This window comes from Polyodon spathula, chromosome 25 (assembly GCF_017654505.1).
Source record: "Polyodon spathula isolate WHYD16114869_AA chromosome 25, ASM1765450v1, whole genome shotgun sequence".
Lineage (NCBI taxonomy): Eukaryota > Metazoa > Chordata > Actinopteri > Acipenseriformes > Polyodontidae > Polyodon > Polyodon spathula.
This window is the reverse complement of record NC_054558.1, coordinates 10,841,352-10,862,739: the sequence shown is the minus strand read 5'-3', so window position 1 is coordinate 10,862,739 and position 21,388 is coordinate 10,841,352. Positions and strand designations below refer to the sequence as shown.

The 21,388-nt window shown below is 38.1% G+C and overlaps 1 protein-coding gene across 3 annotated transcripts in view; it reads right to left on the bottom strand.

Annotated features, from left to right (window-relative positions):
• LOC121299594 (tyrosine-protein phosphatase non-receptor type 22-like) overlaps positions 1 to 4,440 on the bottom strand; it is a 35,355-nt gene extending 30,915 nt beyond the window's left edge. For all 3 annotated transcript variants that reach the window (XM_041227408.1, XM_041227409.1, XM_041227410.1), the window contains exon 1: positions 4,278 to 4,440. In XM_041227408.1, coding sequence (XP_041083342.1) covers positions 4,278 to 4,367 — 90 coding nt within the window. In that variant the 5' untranslated portion in view covers positions 4,368 to 4,440. The remainder of the gene's footprint in view (positions 1 to 4,277) is intronic.
• Between the last annotated feature and the right edge of the window lie 16,948 nt (positions 4,441 to 21,388).

Below are 21,388 nucleotides of genomic sequence, written 5' to 3'. Positions count from 1 at the left end.
GAACCTCTCAAACAGTTTGCTGATCAGTAATGTTAAAGCCTCTTTATCATGATCCACTGATGCACCTTGTTCTTTAGCTCTGGTGATCATGAGTGGATAGCAGGTTCACTGCTGCTGAAACCTCCACTGAGATGTACCGAGAGTCATCTGCCTCAATTTGGTTTCCATCAAAGGAAGTGTAAACACAGATGAGCCAATAGAAGTTTCCATGACTTTCTGCCCCACGTAGCCTTTGTGGCACAAGTAGATGCACAACAAAGCCCTTGACTCACACAAAGAGTAGTGCTGACAAAATCTGCCTGTTGGCAATTACAATTGCTCTGATGCTAAAATAAATGAATTACATGTATGCAATATGAAGTTAGCCCAATTTTGTATATATACTACCGATAGACAGGTGGATAGATTAAATAATTCAAAACATGTTATACATAACAAATGATCATCCTTTTATTACAATGAAAAGTATGTTTAGGAAAGTAAAAATGTTGACAAGCAAGTCTGGTACTAGTGCAGTATTCTTCATAGTCATTTTCTGTCAGACATGTAGTCCTTCCAATACATACCTATGAACTGCACACCTCCTCCTCTCCCACACGTCCTTTTCTCTCACCCCTCCTCTTCTCCAACACCTCCTCCTCTCCCCCTCCTCACACACCTCCTCTCCCACACACACCCCTCTCTCACACCTTCTTCTCTCCCACACCTCCTCCTCTCCTACACCTCATCTCCCACACTGACTCTCTCACACTTCCTCCTCTAACACCTCCTCTCTCCAACCTCCTCGCTCACACTTCCTCCTCTCTCACAGCTCCTCCTCTCCCACACCTCCTCTCTCACCTTCTCCTCACACTTCCTCTTCCAACACCTCCTTTCTCCAACCTCCTCTCACACCTCCTCCTCTCCCACACCTCTCTCACATTTCCTCCTCTCCCACCTCCTCTCCAACACCTCCTCCTCTCCCACAAGTCCTCTTTCACACCTCCTCTCTCACCACACCTCCTCTCCCACACACCTCTCACACTTCTCCTCACCCACACCTCCTCTTCTCACACTTCCTCCTCTCCCACACCTCCTCTCTCACCTTCTCCTCACCTTCTTCTCACCCACACCTCCTCTCTCTCTCACACCACCTCCTCTCCCACACCTCCTCCTCTCTCACACCTCCTCCTCTCCCACACCTCCTCCTCTCTCACACCTCCATCTGTGTTTTTATTCAACAGCAGGTTTTCAGTATTATTAGATCTGTGTTTTTATTCAGCAGCAGGTTTTCAATATTATTAAATCTGTGTTTTTATTCAGCAGCAGATTTTCAGTATTATTAGATCTGTTTTTATTTAGCAGCAGGTTTTCATTATAATAATTTTGACACAAAAAATAAGTCGTCGTTCAAAAAGTTATAATTATTCAGACACAAAAACTAAGTCGTTTCAAAAGTCATAATAATTTTAGATAACAAAAATAAATCGTCATCCAAAAGTCAAGTTACCCAAAAACTTGTCTACGACAGTCCATGTTACTGTCGACCCAAAAAAGCTGTGTGATCACGAAAACATGACAAAATGTGTACCCTTTTCTCACGTTAAAACAACATTGGCACGACGCAAATCTTACGTGAAAGATGCTGTCAGGTACAATGACAGCTGGGTTTTTGGACACACTATGCTTTTGTACTGTTATCACATGGGAAAAGAAGTGAAATCTCGCTGTAACCATGCTGCACTTAGACTGCACTTTTAAACACTGATCAATCAGTAGGCAATGACATTGCAATTGATTTTAAGGCACTGAATTGAAAGTTACACAGTGCGGCCCTCTGTCCAAAGGATTGTGAAGTCCTCTTTCACACCTCCTCTCCCACACCTTCTCTAGGATGGGCTTGATCAGCAACAGCAGTTCACTGCTACTTCCAGGGGGGGTCTCACATGTGTAGAGGATCCAATACATACCGGGGGGGGGGGATCTCCTTTATTTTGCCTCACATACAGTACCTATAGTAAGTATTCACCCCCCCCTGGACGTTTTCCAGTTGGTTGTGTTACAACCTGAAATCATGATTCATTTAAATGGGATTTTTTTCCGCTTTAATTTACACAACATACTCAACACTTTGAAGAGGCCAGAGAATTTTTATTGTAAAACAGCAGTTAATGAAAAATAAAAAAAAAACCTGAAATGTCTTGGTTAGATAAGTATTCAACCCCCTGAGTCGACACTTGGTAGAACCACCTTTGGCAGCAATTACAGCTGTGAGTCTTTTGGGGTAAGTCTCTACCAGGTTTGCACATCTGGATCGTGCAATATTCGTTCATTCTTCTTGGCAAAATTGTTCAAGCTATCAAGTTGGATGGGGATCGTTGGTGGACAGCAATCTTCAAGTCTTGCCACAGAATCTCAATCAGATTAAAGATCAAGCTTTGACTGGGCCACTCTAGGACATTCACTTTCTTGTTTTAAGCTACTCCAGTGTCGCTTTGGCTCTGTGCTTGGGGTCATTGCCCTGCTGAAAGGTGAATCTCCATCCCAGTCTTAGGTTTTTTGCAGACTGAAGCAGGTTTTCCTCAAAGATTTAGCTCCACCCATTTTGCCCTCTACCCTGACAACCCTTCCGATAAAATAGCATGATGTTGCCACCACCATGATTCACAGTAGGGATGGTGTTACCTGGGTGATGTGCTGTGTTGGGTTTGCGCCAGACATAATGCTTTACATTTAGACCAAATAGTTCAATTTTTGTTTCATCGGACCACAGAACCTTTTGCCACAGAGGCTTCCACATACCTTTTTTGCAAATTCCAAGCAGGATTTTACATGGCCTTTTTTCAGAAATGGCTTCCTTCTTGCCAAGCTTCCATACAGGCCAGATTGGTGGAGTACCTCAGCTATTGTTGACACATGGACATTTTCTCTCATCTCAGCCATGGAATGCTGTAGGTCTTTTAGAGTTATCATTGGCCTCTTGATGGCTTCTCTGACCAATGCTCTTCTTACCCGGCAGCTCAGTTTGGGAGGATGGCCTGCTCTAAGCAGATTCTGGGTGGGGCCGTATACCTTCTACTTCTTAATGATCGACTTGACTGTGTTCCAAGGGATATTCAAAGGCTTTAAAATCTTTTTATACCATGTCCTGATCTGTGCCTTTCCACAACTTTATCCCGGAGTTGTTTTGAAAGCTCCTTGGTCTTCATAGTAGTATCTTTGCTTTGAATGCACTACCCAACTGTGGGACCTTACAGAGACAGGTGTATTTAATCTGAAATCATGTGAACCACTTTTATTGTACACAGATGGACTCCATTTAACTTTTTGTATGAATTCTGAATGCACTTAATTGCACCTGAGTTTATTTAGGAGTGTCATAGCAAACAGGGTGAATACTTATCTAATGAAGACTTTTCAGGTTTCTATTTTTAATTGATTTATTTGTTCACCCCCCTATTTTTTCACACATTGAAAGTGTTGAGTAGGCTGTGTTAATCAAAGGAAAAAAAAATCCCATTTAAATGCATCAAGATTTCAGGTTGTAACACAGCAAACTGTGAAAACGTCCAAGGGGGTAAATACTTCCTATAGGCATCTTTGTAAAGCTTAAGTGTCTGCTTCCCTACAAAAGGGAATATGGCAGGGTTGTATTATTTTTTTGGACAAGGTGAGCACACGTTTGATAACATTACAACTTTGTAACCAGCCACTTGTCAGATACATTATTGGACTCAAGTGCAGCAGGGATAACGAGCGCCAGGGACTCAGCAACGCTTTTTTTTTATCTGGTGGAAATTAAATCATAATAGAGGATCTGGTTCATTTAGTTCATTTACATAACTAGTCTTTGCTCCAGTTTAATTATCTAATTATAACCTTGAGACTTGAAAACACACTGGTGTTAGACTGGAAAATGAATTCTGGAAAAACCTCAGCATACAGTGTTAAGTGAAAAGGTATGGTGTTATAAACATTAAACTGAAATACCATCAACTATAAAAATGCAATATGTTGCTGTACTGTGAAAACACTATGGCTCCCTTCCCCTAATTTCAAACACAAATGTATATTGACAGAGCTTTTATTTTTTCACAGTTGAATACATCAAGTTCTTTAGAACAATCAAAGAGACATTTAACCCTGTGATCTGGTGCTGGGGTCTGTCAGAGCTCAATGTTGTTGTAAAGTTCTTCTGACAAATATCACTTGGAACTGAACCTAGGCCATGTTGTTCTGAATTGAGCAGCAGAACTGAAAGAGTCGTAGTGAAACTCAGAAACACAGAATATACTCACTGTGAACTCATTAGCAAAGACCTCGCTAGAATCAGCCTCTTTGCTTCGCACTGTTTCCAGGAATCTGCTCAGAACCTCCTTTTGGTCCATGTTAGAAGACCTATATCCGCTAGCAGTGCCTCCGAGCCCAGGCTGGACATGTCATGAGTAACAGACCCCTCTAAAGCACAGCTCTGACATGGTGTCTGTAAAAGCTTGTGGTTTTTAGCTTCTTGCGAAGCCTAAGTGGAAACATTGCTAACAGGTTCTGTGGTCAGATTAAAAATATCAATGCGAACAGGGTCCTAGAGCCTTCCCTTTTCAAAACTGAAGTTTGTGCTGTGCTCACACTGACTGCAAGCACACTTCCTGCAGCTTCAATAAAGGCGACAGTTGGTGGAGTGTTGCTTGTCTCAGTGATGCCTCAAACTAGGCACGCTTAACTTTCTATAAACACTAAAACCTTTCTGCTGTAAGCTCCCTGCAGTGTCATTGCAAACTTCAGCTGCTCTTAGGGAGTGGAATAAAACAGTGTGCAGTGAGCTTGTCTTGCTAGACAAACTGGTTTATGTGGCGTTTACCAGTGTGATCAGTTTACCGATGTGATCAGTTTACCAGTGTGATCAGTTTACCAGTGTATTGCTCCAGGAGAGGTACAGGATCTAGCAACTGACAGGGAAGCTGGTGAAGCCTCATTCCCTCCCCAGTCCAGACCAGGGCTTCTAAACACATGCATGTGCGGAATGGTCTGGAGCATTACACTGCATTTTAATACAAAAACATTTTAATTCTATTTGCTGTCAATTTCCTTCACCAGTGAAGTGCCCTGAATTGTGATTTTTAGCTCAAAGGCTGTTATCACACACTGAAGCGATTGTGCGCTTCCTTTTTGCCAAATAAGTTCTCCGTGCACTTCCTTTCCACATGCTGTTTCTATTTCTAGCCCTAATGCCATGCTCTGGCTTGGCCAATGTCCTTTGAGCTAGCCTTTGTACCTTGGGGAAGAAAGAAAGCTTCCTGAACCTGAAGATTAATAAACAGTGGCATTCAAAGACCAGTGTTTAGTGCTACAAGCATGCGGGTGAAGGTTCATGTTGGAGTTGAGATTAGGATTAGGGTAACGTTAAGGTTAGGTTCCTCCTTGGTTATTTCATGACAAGTGTTTTGAACACTGTTTCCAATCACTGCTGTGTTTTGGTTGTCATGCACAGGTACTAATTTCACTGCCTCAAAGCTGCTTAAAACTGTGAATCCTTCTTTACTATATACACTAAAACTGTAAGGCACCACAAACAGATTATTCATGCGTAGACAAAAGCTTTGAAAACAAATTCTCTGAGCAAATCTCAGACTGTTCTTGCAAGAGCTGCAAATAGGATTTTGTCTTACAATGAGTACCAAGAATTCTCACTGAAAGACCACGGGCAGGTTTTTCAAAAAACAATGTTATTGTGTCGAACTCATGCTATAGTAACGAGAGCTTTAACAGCAAGTGGTTTTCAAATCAATCCGTTAATGCTTTGAAATTGAGTCGATGAGGTCATTAGTGAATGCATTTCTTGTTGCAAAGCTTCATTGTCACAGGCCACGTACATCACTTCCTGTCTCAATGACTAAAAAAGGGGCACTCATTAATGAAAATGCATGTTAATGAGATCAAGAAAAATGAATGGAAGCATAATTCGCTGTCATGGAAACTACTAGCGTACAGTGAGACGGCCCTCTCACCTGTTAGCAGCAGCCAAATGGAAATGAAACAAAAAATAATGGGAATATCTATTTTGTAAACTTCATTTAAAACTGTGCATTTTTTCTTGCAGAATGTACATTTATTTAGATAACTTTACATATACAATGATGATTTACGATAATCTGGCATGTGGGTAAAAATTGGACAGCGCAGATTAAAAAAATAAATAAAAAAAAAATTGTATGGGGTGGGGGTAAGCCAGATATCTATATTGGTTGTAATTTATCTCTACTTTTGTATGTATTTTAGTATGTACGATTGTAGGCTATAAATAAATACGTTTGATTTATTTGTGTTTGTAGTTTGTAATGAATGACCCTATGGCCAGAGAAGCACATTGTATGTGTGCATAAACACACTGACTACAACCCCGTTAGGGAGGATTCCCCTTTAACGGAAATGTCTGCCTTAAGTGCTGAGGGTCGGTTCAAATCAAAAGCGTTACAAAGTGATTTGTTGATTGTTAATTAAAATTAAACCATACCAAGTCACATTTTTAGTTTTTTGGCTGACCTTTGGGGGTAGCACTTTAATTTAAGGTGCTGCTCGTTAATGTTTAATAAATGTATAATATATACATAATAACTGGGTTATAGAATGTTAATAAGGCAGTTTCATTTTATACCTCTAAGTTTATTTTAATGAATGAATCGTGAGATACATTAGTTGAAACAGTATTCACTACTAATGACGCTTGAAAAATAATTTGGGCAAGAGCAGTAAAACACATTATTAACCAGCTAGGCACAAGGTATTTTGTTTTATTGCAGTAGCTTAGATGCACTCGTGTACCAGTTCTCTGCACAGGGAAACCACATTTTCTCAAAAGTTCACTATTAATCTTCAAAAACAACATGAGTACTTTATGCATAGCTAATTTACATATCAACCTCCACCTTTTAAATTCATTTGCATGACGTCGGGTGAAAAGCCCGGTTTACTCGAGTAAAAACCCCAAAAAGTATTTTACACAAGACATTTGTCTGGTGTAAAACTCGCATGGAAAACCCATGTATGTTGCTTCGAAGTTTTTTTGTTTCCAAATAAAAAATCCCCCCTCTGGTGACAACACACAGGAACACACAATGCTCTGACTGGAGGCATGCCTCAATTTAGTTTTTCCAAATAACAAACACAGAATAACTAAAACAGAGGTTAGAGAACCAGTAACAACATGGTCTCATTTGAAGTGCTAGTTAAAACCCCAAAAGAAACGACTAAAGCGAAGGATTACATTTTTAAGAAGGCAATCTATGAAGGAATGAAACATAGACTAACAGAAGTAGATTGGAATAAAATAGAGAAAATTTCCAGAGAAAGAACGATGGCTATTTAAAAAAAAACAAATGTAGTGCTAGAGGAGCAAAACAATTACATCCCAAAAGTAGACAAATCAAAATCCAAACTAAAATGGCCAAAATGGTTTAATAGATCAATGAAAAAAAATATTCAAGAAAAAAGGCACTTTACAGAGCGTTTAAAATGGACCAAAAACAAAGTACACAGAAAGAGTACATGAAACTGCAAACGCAAGTCAAAAAGGAAGTTAGAAAGGCCAAGAGAGAAATCGAAATGAGCATTGCTAAGGGGGCTAAAACCAATTCCAAAAAGTTTTTCCAATATTATAACAGCAAGAGAACATTCAAGAGGAACTATAATGTCCAAGAGTTTCAAATGGCAAAATCACAGATGAAGAGAAAAAAATGAAAATATATTAAATGATTACTTGTCACAAGTTTTTACTAAGGAGGATGTGGACAACATGCCCCACATGTCGACCTGTTCCTATTCAGTTTTAAATACATTTAGCATAACAGAGGCAGAAGTGCTAAAGGGACTAAACAAATCCTCTGGGCCAAATGAGATCCTCCCAATAGTACTCAAAGAAATGAAAGAAGTTATCTACAAACCGCTAATCAAGAGCATGCAACAGTCTCTTGAGACAGGGGTTGTACCGACAGACTGGAAAATTGCAAATGTAATACAGATCAACAAAAAGGGAAACAAAACCGAACCAGGTAACTACAGACCAATAAGCCTAACTTCTAATATGAAAACTTATGGAAACTATAATAAGATCCAAAATGGAAAATTACCTCTATGGTAACAGTATCCTGGGAGACAGTCAGCATGGAAAGGGAGATTGTGTCTAACTAACCTGCTAATTTTTTTGAGGATGCAATATTGACAATGGATAACTGCAAAGCATATGAAACTGGTTTATTTAAATATAAACAAACCAGTGCATATGACTTGGCTTATTTAGATTTCCAGAAAGCTTTTGACAAAGTCTTGCATGAAATATTAATTCTCAAACTGAAGCGATTCAAAGAAATGCATGCATGTAGATTAGGGATGGTTAGCATGTAGAAAACTGAAAGTACCGATTAGAGAAGAAACCTCAGAATGGAGTGAGGTAACCAGTGGAGTACCACAGGCATCAATATTAGGTTCTCTGCTCTTTCTAATCTACTAATGACTTAGATTCTGGTATAGTAAGCAAACTTAAATTTGCAGATGACACAAAAATAGGTGGCAAACACCGTTGCAGCAGCAAAGGTACTGCATGCAGGCAATACAAATGTCCATTATAAATACCACACGAGAGATATTAAAATTGAAGAAGGAACCTATGAAAGAACTTTGTTGTTTATGTTGACTCAGAAATGTCTTCATCTAGACAATGTGGGAAAGCTATAAAAAAGACCAACAAAATGCTCGGATATATAGTAAAAAGTGTTGAATTTAAATCAAGGGAAGTAATGTTAAAACTGTACAATACATTAGTAAGACCTAATCTAGAATATTGTGTTCGGTTCTGGTCACATTGCTAGAATAAGAATATTGCTGCTCTAGAAAGAGTGCAAGAAGAGCGACCAGAATTATCCTGGTTTAAAAGGTATGTCATATGCAGACAGGCTAAAAGAATTGAATCTATTCAGTCTTGAACAAAGTAGACTACGCGGAGATCTGATACAAGCATTCAAAACTCTAAAAAGTATTGCCAATGTCGACCTAGGGGACTTTTTTGACCAGAAAAAAGAAACAGAAGGTGACACAGTTGCTATGAAAAATGACTGTGATAAACTTTTATAAACCTAGCTACGGTATATAAACTTGTATAAGGCTAGGTAAGGTATATATAATATGGTATAAGGCTAGATATAAATATAGATTCATATACTGTATATGCATGACTTGTGTATTCTGGTCAATCAGATCTTTACAGGCACTCTAGTTGGAAACTTTTTGTAGTGTATATTCATTTCTGTCAAATGCCCAGTTCACATGTACAAACCACAGTCAGGTCAGCCCTTACATGACTTCCTGTAGGTGTTATGTTTAAACTCCATTTCTAATGAAACAGATGCTATTTTAAGATGAAGATCTTCTGGATGGTATTGTTTTCTCAAGGTAAGCAACACTTTACTATTTCTCACAATGGGTTACAATTAATGTTTTTTTTTTACTAATTGATTTGTACACAAAAGAAGTTCATTAAAATCTACATTCTTAATGTCTACAGTAAGAAATCCATATTCTTAAAGTGTATGCAGCGTGAATGCTAACGCTGTAGTACTGTAGTTATTTGATGCATGAGGAGTGTCCAATAACCCAGCGGTAACAGGGATCAGTTATACAATTGTAATAATGCATCTATAAAAAGATGTATTAAAGTATGTTATAAAAACAAATAGTCCATTTTTTTATGAAAAAGAAACTAAATGAATTTTTCAATTCTAGTCAAATGTTTTTCATTGAATCTCTTAGTTTTCTTACATTTTTTGCATTATTGATGCAAATAACATATTCCAAAAAGTCTTACCAAAACTACTAAGGCAAAAAACAAAACGACCAAAAAACATTTTAATAAACTAGTACTGTGTGATAAAAAATATATTATAATAACGCTAACCCAACCCAAACCCATTTTACTAACCTATTACTGTGTGATGAAATGATATTATACTACACTTTTTGGCAATAACTTTAACAAGTTAACATGTTTATAAATGGATCCCCAAACAAATGCGTGTTTTGTCAGAAAAGGGATCGTTTAGGGTATGTCGAGATCATCTTTCTACCTGCTAGTGTACTTTTGTTGAATAATAAATGCATCCCTGCAGTTTCAGTTTCCCTTCATCTCCAGGCTGATAAAACAGAAGAGATTGGCACAGTGGGTGGGAGCCTCACAATTGTGTGTCGTTATGACCGAGGAAAATTTGTGTTCTTCAAGAAATACTGGTGTCACGGAGAATCCGGAAACTGGTGTGACACTTTAATCGACACAGAAGGTTATGTAAAAACAAATTACAATGGAAGAATTTCAATCTGGGATAACAGAAGGGGCCTCTTATTAATCGAAATGAAACAACTTAATTTGGAAGATGCAGGAACGTACTGGTGTGGGATAGAAAAACCTTTCGCTGATATTATGTGCACAATAAAAGTGAAGATTGTTGAAGGTACAAATCTTTCATGTATAGATACTCAATGTATATTATTCATTTCCCTATTGCTGGTACACTGCCATGTAATGTGTGAAAGGAGCTATAGATCCTCACAGTGCATGTTTGTCTGAAAGGGGCTATAGAAGCCCACAGTCTGCATGTAATGTGTGAAAGGGGCTATAGAAGCCCACAGTCTCTATGTTTGTGTTTTTTCCACTGCCAAAAACCTCTTCCTGTTTCATTCAACAATCAGAACTTACAAGTTTACTATGACACAGGCTTGGGCCAGAAGGCAACTCTAAATGTAACGTTGTATATACAGTGGCTCTCAAAAGTATTCACCCCCCTTGGACTTTTCTACATTTTATTGTCTTACAACATGGAATCAGAATGGATTTAATTAGTTTATGAGTTTTTGCCACTGATCAACACAAAAAAGTCCATAATGTCAAAGTGAAAAATAAAATCTACAAATTGTTCTAAATTAATAATAAATACAAAACAGAAAATAATTGATTGCATAAGTATTCACCCCCTTGAGTCAATATTTGGTAGAGGCACCTTTGGCAGCAATTACAACCATGAGTCTATTTGAATAAGTCTCTACCAGCTTTGCACATCTGGACACTACAATTTTTGCCCATTCTTTTTTGCAAAATTGCTCAAGCTCCGTCAAGTTGGATGGGGACCTTTGGTGAACAGCAATTTTCAACTCTTTCCACATATTCTCAATTGGATTGAGGTCTGGGCTTTCCCTGGGCTACTCTAGGATATTGACCTTTTTGTTTTTAAGCCACTCCAGTGTGGCTTTGGCTGTATGTTTGGGGTCATTGTCCTGCCATTTTAACATTTTTCCCTCTACACGAGCTTACCAAGCCCTGACGCAGAGAAGCATCCCCATAGCATGATGCTGCCACCACCATGCTTTACGGTAGGGATGCTGTTCTCAGAATGATATGTGGTGTTAGCTTATGCCAAACATAGCTCATAGCATTGAGGCCAAAAAACTCTATTTTGGTCTTATCAGACCATAGAATCTTCCACTTGGTCTTAGAGTCTCCCACATGCCTTCTGGTAAACTACAGCCAAGATTTAGTGTAAGTTTTTTCAACAATGGCTTTCTTTTTGCCATTCTTCCATAAAGGCTAGTTTTGTGAAGCACCCCCGCTATTGTTGCCATATGCAGTGTCTCCCAGCTCAGCCGTGGAAGACTGTAACTCCTTTAGAGTTGCCATAGGCCTCATGGTGGCCTCTCTGACTAGTGCCCTTCTCGCCCGGATATTCAGTTTTTGTGGACGGCCTGTTCTAGACAGATTTACAGTTGTGCCATATTCTCTCCATTTCTTAATAATGGACTTTACTGTGCTCCAGGGGATATTTAGTGCTTTGGAAATGTTCTTATATCCTATCCCTGATTGGTGCTTTTGAAGAACCTTATTCCGGATTTGCTTTGAATGTTCCTTCGTCTTCATGATGTAGTTTTTGTTAGGAAATGTACTAACCAACTGTGGGACCTCCCAGAGACAGATATATTTAACCTGAAATCATTTGAAAAGCCTTAATTGCACACAGGTGGACTCCATTCAACTAATTATGTGACTTCTAAACTTATATAGACTATAGACACTTATTTAGGTATGTCATAGCAAAGGCAGTGAAAACTTATCCAATCAATTATTTTCTGTTTTATATTTGTAATTAATTTAGAACAACAATTTTTCACTTTGACATTATGGATTTTTTTTGTGTTGATCAGTGGCAAAAACTCCTAATTAAATCATTTTGATTCCATGTTGTAACACACTATGTGGAAAAGTCCAAGGGGGGTGAATACTTTTGAGAGCCACTGCATATAGTAATAAAAAGCAAACAAACAATTAAATAACAAACTCATTTAGTGAATGTAATTTATAAATGTGGGTTATTATATGACCCAGTTATACAATTTCACATTAGTTTGCGTTAATTAGTTTAGTTGCTTAGTTACATTGTATGTACAGCACACACACACACACATGTTGTTTTTCAGATACATTTTAAATGTCAATGCATTTTCTTCACAGAGCCCGTGTCTGACCCCGTTGTTACATTTCTCACTTCGCCCAGTGTCTCTTGTTCGGCTCTGACAATCAGCTGCCACTCTGCCAGGGGTACTAGCGTTCACTACGCTTGGTACAAAAGCAGTGACCCCGAGGATGTTCCTGTTCAGCTTTCTCATGCCCTCAGTTTAGACTGTGAAACACTGCTTGAGTCTCAGCAACTGTACTGCACTGCTTCCAACAGTGTGAGCAGGAAGTCAAGTGTGTTTGTGGGGGTTGACATGATCTTGCCAGCTCAAGAGAAGTGTGTTTTCAGAGTGAAAATCACAAGTAAGTATGAAGTTAACTTTCATACCTGAGGCATTTTCACACACACACACACACACACACACACATATATATATATATATATATATATATATATATATATATATATATATATATATATATATATATATATATGTGCTTATATTTACATACATACACTTTTTTGACATACATTTTGCAGATCAGGAATCATATACCTGTTGGAACGGGATCACTACCAGCACGGTTCTGGGAACATATGAAGTTACAGAGGAATATACCAGTAGAAGCTCATCATTAAGCACTGGAGTCATAAAGAACCCCCCTGATGCCATTGCTTGGTAAGCTCCATCAATATTGATATCGCCGATAGCTTATTGCTACATTGGGTCATACCATTTCAAGTAGTTCAAGGGTCCCATCAATGGCTTGATGTTTTTGCTGGAAAGGCTTTGGAACAATTTTTAAAATGATAGTGATGTTATTACTCCCGAAAGGAAAAATTAATTGTTACATTAAAATTGACATTTACAAGTTTCAGACAAGTTATCACTATGTGGGCTGAAGTGTTACACACACCCTGGAAACTTTTCACTCATTTGGTTTATGTGTCATCAAACACAAATGGAGGAAACATCTCCCCAGAATTTGGTCCATTTGAGCTGGAATGACCTAATTATTCCAGTGTCAATAGTTCAACTAAATCTGTCACACTTTAATGTAGGGGCATGCATATTAAGGATTGAGAATAATCTTTGAAAGAAATACAATTTTGGACAGACAGAAGAAAACAAAGGAAATAGTTATGCATTAATTCATAACCAGTGAATCATTACTAATGCCTGATTTCATCCCCAATATGAAAGTGTCACAGCAGTCTACAGAAACAACCGGGCAGCAATCTATTCAGAAGCTATTTTAAACTAGCCTGTGATCTCACAACGTTATTTAGATTCATACTTCCTCATCAGAAAAAAAAAGAAAACAGCTCTGGGTGTTTAAAATCTTTTTGGTCACAGAACTGAAGAATTCAGCACTTCAGACAAGCTGAAAATAAAGAGTAAGATGCAAGCATTGTTGTTGAGGCCACAGCTAAATTAAATCCGTCTGCAATGTTGGTGTTGGTCGGGAGGCTGGTGGGTAGAGATCAGTAGAGATACCTGCTTTGTCTTCAAGTTTTTCGTTATTAAGGTGTGTTGCAAAATACCAATTTTTCATTTAAGTTGATAAGCATTAAGAAGAAAATGGAATTTAAGAGTAGAAGGATAATATGAAACACATTGAAGAAAGTGGGATATTTGAGGACCTTACTAAATGAAACAAGCCATGCCTTACATGCCCCAAACACAATGCTGATTACTCTGGGGATTGTTATGATTAAAATGTTACTATAAAATATTACACATATATGAAAAACCTTTGTGTCCACTTAATATGTATAAAACAATGTACTTGAAATCAAACTTTGCATTCACAACACATAACTCCCAGGACATGGGCATATATATTTTGTTAAATCAAGTTTAATAATTTACAAATAATGCAGTCTTTTTATATACTTTTATATAATTATGCTGCAAATATAAGATAACCTAGCATTCAAACTATGGTTTAAATTAAGTTTGCCACACCGGTGAGAGGGGGTGGGTAAGACAACCCAATATCCAGTGATAAAGAATATAGCCTGACTCTGCCACTTTATGTTTAAAGACAATAATTAGCTTCTACTTTTATTGGTACACAGGTTTGAGGGTTCAACGGAGGGGGACAGCAACCAACCCACAACCCACACCAAGGAGCACAGATGGTAAATAATATTCAGTTCTTTATTAAAACAGGTTGTATTCAAGACTTGGCATTTATGATAACGAGAAAAATAAAATAAAAGAAACAGCAGTCCTTGCTTAATATTGCACTTGTCCTAGCTGGATTGTTGGTAGGGGATGTGGTTCCAGTCTCCTGCCACCCCAATTTTAGACTGCTCAATTATCCTTTTTCCAGCAGGGGGTGCCACTTCACCACCGAGTCCGAGCCGACAGACTAATAACCCTGAGGCTTCTCCAAAGTCGATTGAGCGGAGAGAGAAGTTTCAGTCTGTTACAAGGCAGGGCCTCCACTCCCGATCTAGAGTAGAATATTGCACACATTACAGTTTTCCTGACAAGAAATAAGCAAAGGATCAGTGCACTTCAAGACATATTCAATATACCTGCTGGTTTACACAGCCAATTAAAATAGTATAATAAAACCCAGAAATATCACTATTAGTAAAATCACTAATCACAACACATATCTCTAGCAAGGATATATATATATATATATTATATATATATATATATATATACACAGTACTGTGCAAAAGTTTTAGGCAGGTGTGAAAAAATGCTGTAAAGTAAGAACTCTTTCAAAAATAGACATGTTAATAGTTTATATTTATCAATTAACAAAATGCAAAGTGAGTGAACAGAAGAAAAATCTAAATCAAATCCATATTTGGTGTGACCACCTTTTGCCTTCAAAACAGCATCAATTCTTCTAGGTACACTTGCACAAAGTCAGGGATTTTGTAGGCATATCGTCAGGTGTATGATTAACCATGGCAACACTGAGCACAACAACATGATACAAGGTAGTTATACCGCATCAGCAAGGTCTCTCCCAGGCAGAAATTTCAAGGCAGACAGGAGTTTCCAGATGTGCTGTCCAAGCTCTTTTGAAGAAGCACAAAGAAACGGACAACGTTGAGGACAGTAGACACAGTGGTCGGCCAAGGAAACTTACTGCAGCAGATGAAAGACATCATGCTTACTTCCCTTCGCAATCGGAAGATGTCCAGCAGTGCCATCAGCTCAGAATTGGCAGAAAACAGTGGGACCCTGGTACACCCATCTACTGTCCAGAGAAGTCTGGTCAGAAGTGGCCTTCATGGAAGACTTGGGGCCAAAAAGCCATACCTTCGACGTGGAAACAAGGCCAAGTGACTCAACTATGCACGAAAACACAGGAACGGGGTGCAGAAAAATGGCAGCAGGTGTTCTGGACTGATGAGTCAAAATTTGAAATATTTTACTGTAGCAGAAGGCAGTTTGTTCGCTGAAGGGCTGGAGAGCGGTACACGAATGAGTGTCTGCAGGCAAAAGTGAAGCATGGTGGAGGTTCCTTGCAAGTTTGGGGCTGCATTTCTGCAAATGGAGTTGGAGATTTGGTCAGAATTAATGGTCTCCTCAATGCTGAGAAGTACAGGCAGATACTTATCCATCATGCAATACCAACAGGGAGGCATCTGATTGTCCCCAAATTTATTCTGCAACATGACAACGACCCCATACTTACAGCGAAAGTCATAAGAACTATCTTCAGCGTAAAGAAGAATAACGAGTCCTGGAAGTGATGGTATGGCCCCCACAGAGCCCTGATCTCAACATCATCAAGTCTGTCTGGGATTACATGAAGAAAGAGAAGCAACTGAGGCTGCCTAAATCCACAGAAGAACTGTGGTTATTTCTCCAAGATGTTTGGGCCAACCTACCTGCCGAGTTCCTTCAAAAACTGTGTGCAAGTGTACCTAGAAGAATTGATGCTGTTTTGAAGGCAAAGGGTGGTCACACCAAATATTGATTTGATGTAGATTTTTCTTCTGTTCACTCACTTTGCATTTTGTTAATTGATAAATATAAACTATTAACATGTCTATTTTTGAAAGCATTCTTACTTTACAGCATTTTTTCACACCTGCCTAAAACTTTTGCACAGTACTGTGTGTGTGTGTGTGTGTGTGTGTGTGTGTGTGTGTATATATATATATCTATATATATAGTGTATGTATATATATATATATATATATATATATATATATATATATATATATATATATATATATATATATATATATATTATTATACATTATAATTGTGTCAACAAAAATAGCAGCAGTAGCAGCATTATATTGGATATAGTCGTAATATATCAAATCGTAGTTATATTAGTCCCGCGTGTATACAGTTTAGCAGCCAAGTATCATCTAACAATATATTTCTAGCAGCAAAGTACAGTCCAATGTCAGTTTAATGCTGGCTGTAATGTAAGGCAGGAAGGGAACAGGGAAAAGACTCCACTGATATCAACAGTCATAATATAATAGAGTATCAGTATATTGTAAGCATTGACCGATAATCGCTAGGTTATCAACTATAATTACCCATAACAATAGGTAGGGATTTACTGAATTATAGGATCATATAACAGTAGATAAATAGTACCCAGTTATAACACAATATGTGTAGTGTAGTTTAAGCGTAGTGCATCACAACAAAACAGCTGGTCGATAGAAGTAACGCCCCACAACTTACAACGTCTCTCTGGGCGCCTCGCTCTCTCATAAAGTGTCCCGTGCTGCTTCCTGCAACACCCCGATCTCCTCTGTTCCGATCTACAGTGCAAATTCTGCTCTCAGTCTCTTGCAGCATCCCAATCTATGCTCTCTTTCTCTCTATCTCTCTCTCTTTCCTTCCTTCCTTCCTTCCTTCCTTCCTTCTACAGCATCCCAATCTACTCCGATCTGTGCTCTGTCTTTCTTTTATTCCTTTTTGCATCTCCCCGCCCCAACCTTTATAGTGCACAGCTGATCAACTATTGTCTACACCTGTGATCCAAACATAATCAGTAGTTCCATCTATTGGCGTTGCTATGGGAACAGCAGTGTATGCACAAAACACATCGTTAAAGCAATACTCACACAATACATCAAACATGCTCAAATTAAATAAATCTGTTCTCGCGTGATGTTAAAGATGGCACTATTTTCTTCTAAATAAACTTGATATCTGAACAGTGCATACTCCAGTAGGCTACTTATTTGATCATAAGGTAGGCCAGCAATCAAGGCGTCACGGGCCTGATCTAGCCCCCGGGCCACCTACTGGGGACCCCTGCCTTATCATTAAAGCATAATGGCCACCATAAAGGCAGTGCTGTTTTAATTCTATGTGAGAAAACCTTTACGGATTTATCAAGTAAGAATCACAACTTTTAAATGATCTGTCGTCTTTGTGTCTTTACAGGTACATCATATGGGAAGTCGTTCGCTGGGTGCTTTTTGCAACACTCGTACATGCACTATAGAACATGGTACAGATGATCAATGAAGCTGTTGCATGGTCATCTTTGTTTTCCAGAATTCACAAACTGAGTTAATCAACTCTAGACGTGTTTGATTAATCTAATAGATCAGGATTTGCATCTTGGATAAATGTTTTAGAGTTAGTTTGGTTAAAAAGTTAAGCTTTTTTAAAGCATACATTCATAAAAATGAAAATAGGCAGACCAGACCACAGCAGCATGATTTGGGGGAACAGACACAATCCACATTGCTAGATGAAAGGAGGTTGAGGACGGAACTGTATTGTTTTCAATGGATTTTTCAAAAGTGGTCTGTGCATTCTGTTATAGTGGGTGAACAGATCAATTATTACAGCGGTAAAAAAAGAAACCTGGATTATAACCTCTAGATTTCTGATGAGGAGAATGTGAAATGCGAAGCAATGGGACTGTAACTGATTGAACTGCAACCTTGTGTCCGGTAATGCTTCAAGTGCTAGTACAATCAGTTAGTTGTGAATTTTGTTTTTAATACTTCAAGTGCTAGGACACATTAGTTAGTAGGTGCATTTTGACTCAGTTTGATTTAAATTAAATGTAAAATGTAATAAAGGTTAACTGTTTACAATGTACCACTACGTGGTACGCATACCAAAACTTGACCAGTGCAATGTCAGAAAATGGTATATTGGCAATGCTGTGATTGTCTTCGTAGAGTGATTTTCTTCGTAGAGGAAGAAAAAAAAATAGCAAATATGTTAAATGATTACTTTTCACAAGTTTTTACAAAGGAAGATACTGACAACATGCCCCACATGTCATCCAGTTCCTATCCAGTTTTAAATAACTTTAGCATAACTGAGGCAGAAGTGTTAAAGGGACTAGGAGCTCTTAAAATAAACAAATCCCCTGGGCCGGATGAGATCCTCCCAGTAGTACTCAAAGAAATGAAAGAAGTAATTTACAAACCGCTAACCAAGATCATGCAGCAGTCTCTTGACACAGGGGTGGTACCGACAGACTGGAAAATTGCAAACGTAATACCGATCCACAAAAAGGGAAACAAAACTGAACCAGGTAACTACAGACCAGTAAGCCTGACTTCTATTATATGCAAACTTATGGAAACTATAATAAGAGCCAAAATGGAAAATTACCTATATGGTAACAGAATACTGGGAGACAGTCAACATGGTTTTAGGAAAGGGAGATCGTGCCTAACTAACTTGCTTGATTTTTTTGAGGATGCAACATCGATAATGGATAATTGCAAAGCATATGACATGGTTTATTTAGATTTCCAGAAAGCTTTTGACAAAGTCCCGCACAAAAGATTAATTCTCAAACTGAACGCAGTTGGGATTCAAGGAAACACATGTACATGGATTAGGGGAGTGGTTAACATGTAGAAAACAGAAAGTACTGATTAGAGGAAAAACCTCAGAATGGAGTGTGGTAACCAGCGGTGTACCACAGGGATCAGTATTAGGTCCTCTGCTATTCCTAATCTACATTAATGATTTAGATTCTGGTATAGTAAGCAAACTTGTTAAATTTGCAGATGACACAAAAGTAGGAGGAGTGGCAAACACTGTTGCAGCAGCAAAGGTCATTCAAAATGATCTAGACAAGATTCAGAACTGGGCAGATACATGGCAAATGACATTTAATAGAGAAAAGTGTAAGGTACTGCACGCAGGAAATAAAAATGTACATTATAAATATCATATGGGAGATATTGAAATTGGAGAAGGAATCTATGAAAAAGACCTAGGAGTTTTTGTTGACTCAGAAATGTCTTCATCTAGGCAATGTGGGGAAGCTATAAAAAAGGCCAACAAGATACTCGGATACATTGTGAAAAGTGTTGAATTTAAATCAAGGGAAGTAATGTTAAAACTGTACAATGCACTTGTAAGACCTCATCTTGAATATTGTGTTCAGTTCTGGTCACCTCGCTATAAAAAAGATATTGCTGCTCTAGAAAGAGTGCAAAGAAGAGCGACCAGAATTATTCCGGGCTTAAAAGGCATGTCATATGCAGACAGGCTAAAAGAATTGAATCTGTTCAGTCTTGAACAAAGAAGACTACGTGGCGACCTAATTCAAGCATTCAAAATTCTAAAAGGTATTGACAGTGTGGACGCAAGGGACTTTTTCAGCCTGAAAAAAGAAACAAGGACCAGGGGTCACAAATGGAGTTTAGAAAAAGGGGCATTCAGAACAGAAAATAGGAGACACTTTTTTACACAGAGAATTGTGAGGGTCTGGAATCAACTCCCCAGTAATGTTGTTGAAGCTGACACCCTGGGATCCTTCAAGAAGCTGCTTGATGAGATTTTGGGATCAATAAGCTACTAACAACCAAACGAGCAAGATGGGCCGAATGGCCTCCTCTCGTTTGTAAACTTTCTTATGTTCTTATATTCTTAAGAGGAATCTTAGATCTCAGGATACAGGGCTCTTGGTTATTTCAATGGTAAATACTAATAGTATTGCAAGAATGGTCTTTTCTTACAAGGCTCCTACATTATGGAATGCTCTACCTTTTTTTGTCAGAGAATCTAGGAAGAGTGAAGGATTGGTTAGTAAAGGAGAAAAATTGTGAAAGGAGAACATAAACTAACTGGAGGGTAAACAAAGAAAATAAATAATATAATGTGCTTGAGGTTAAAACTGAAGATGGGATAATTGATTAACTACTAAATGATAATGGTGTGACAAATGGTGAGTAAAAATAATTAAATCTGGTTTAAAGTAAATAGGCCTTATTTAGTAGAGACCATACATGGGGGCATTAGAACCCAGTAGAGGCTGGAGTCAGGACCAACTCCAGGTTTAGTCAATAGAGTAATTAGTGGATTAATTAGTTACGTTTAAAGGGTGTGAGTGTGTTTGTTTTGTGTGGGTGATAGCAGGAGTTTGGTTGGAGAGTTGGAGAGAAAGAGATCTGGTTATTGGGAGTATTGTGAAACGGGAAAACAAACTATTGGAAAGGTATTTGGGATTACGATTTGGATTGTGAATTGGTTTTGATGACGAGGGAACAGGCTTAGCCTGCCTCGTTATTAGTTAGAGAAATAACTGTGTAGATAAGGCCCAAAATCGGGTTAGGTTTTGTTTTGTTTATTTTCTTTATGTTGTACATAATAAACACCCGCTACGACGTTTCCTGGCATTCTGTGTCAAAAAGTATTTATTTGGAGAAGAAAAACGTGTGACCAGAGGGCAATCCGTCACTATATATATATATATATATATATATATATATATATATATATATATATATATATATATATATATATATATATATATATATATATATAGGCCTTTTTATTATAGTCTTTTTATTATCTTTTTAATGCTATTTTAATGTTTCATTATGCTGTGTGCATTATGTTTTCTGTAAAGCACCTTGGGGTCCATGACATAAGGTGTTATATAAATTAAATAAATAAACCTATGTTGTTTAGTCTTTTTAAGTGCACC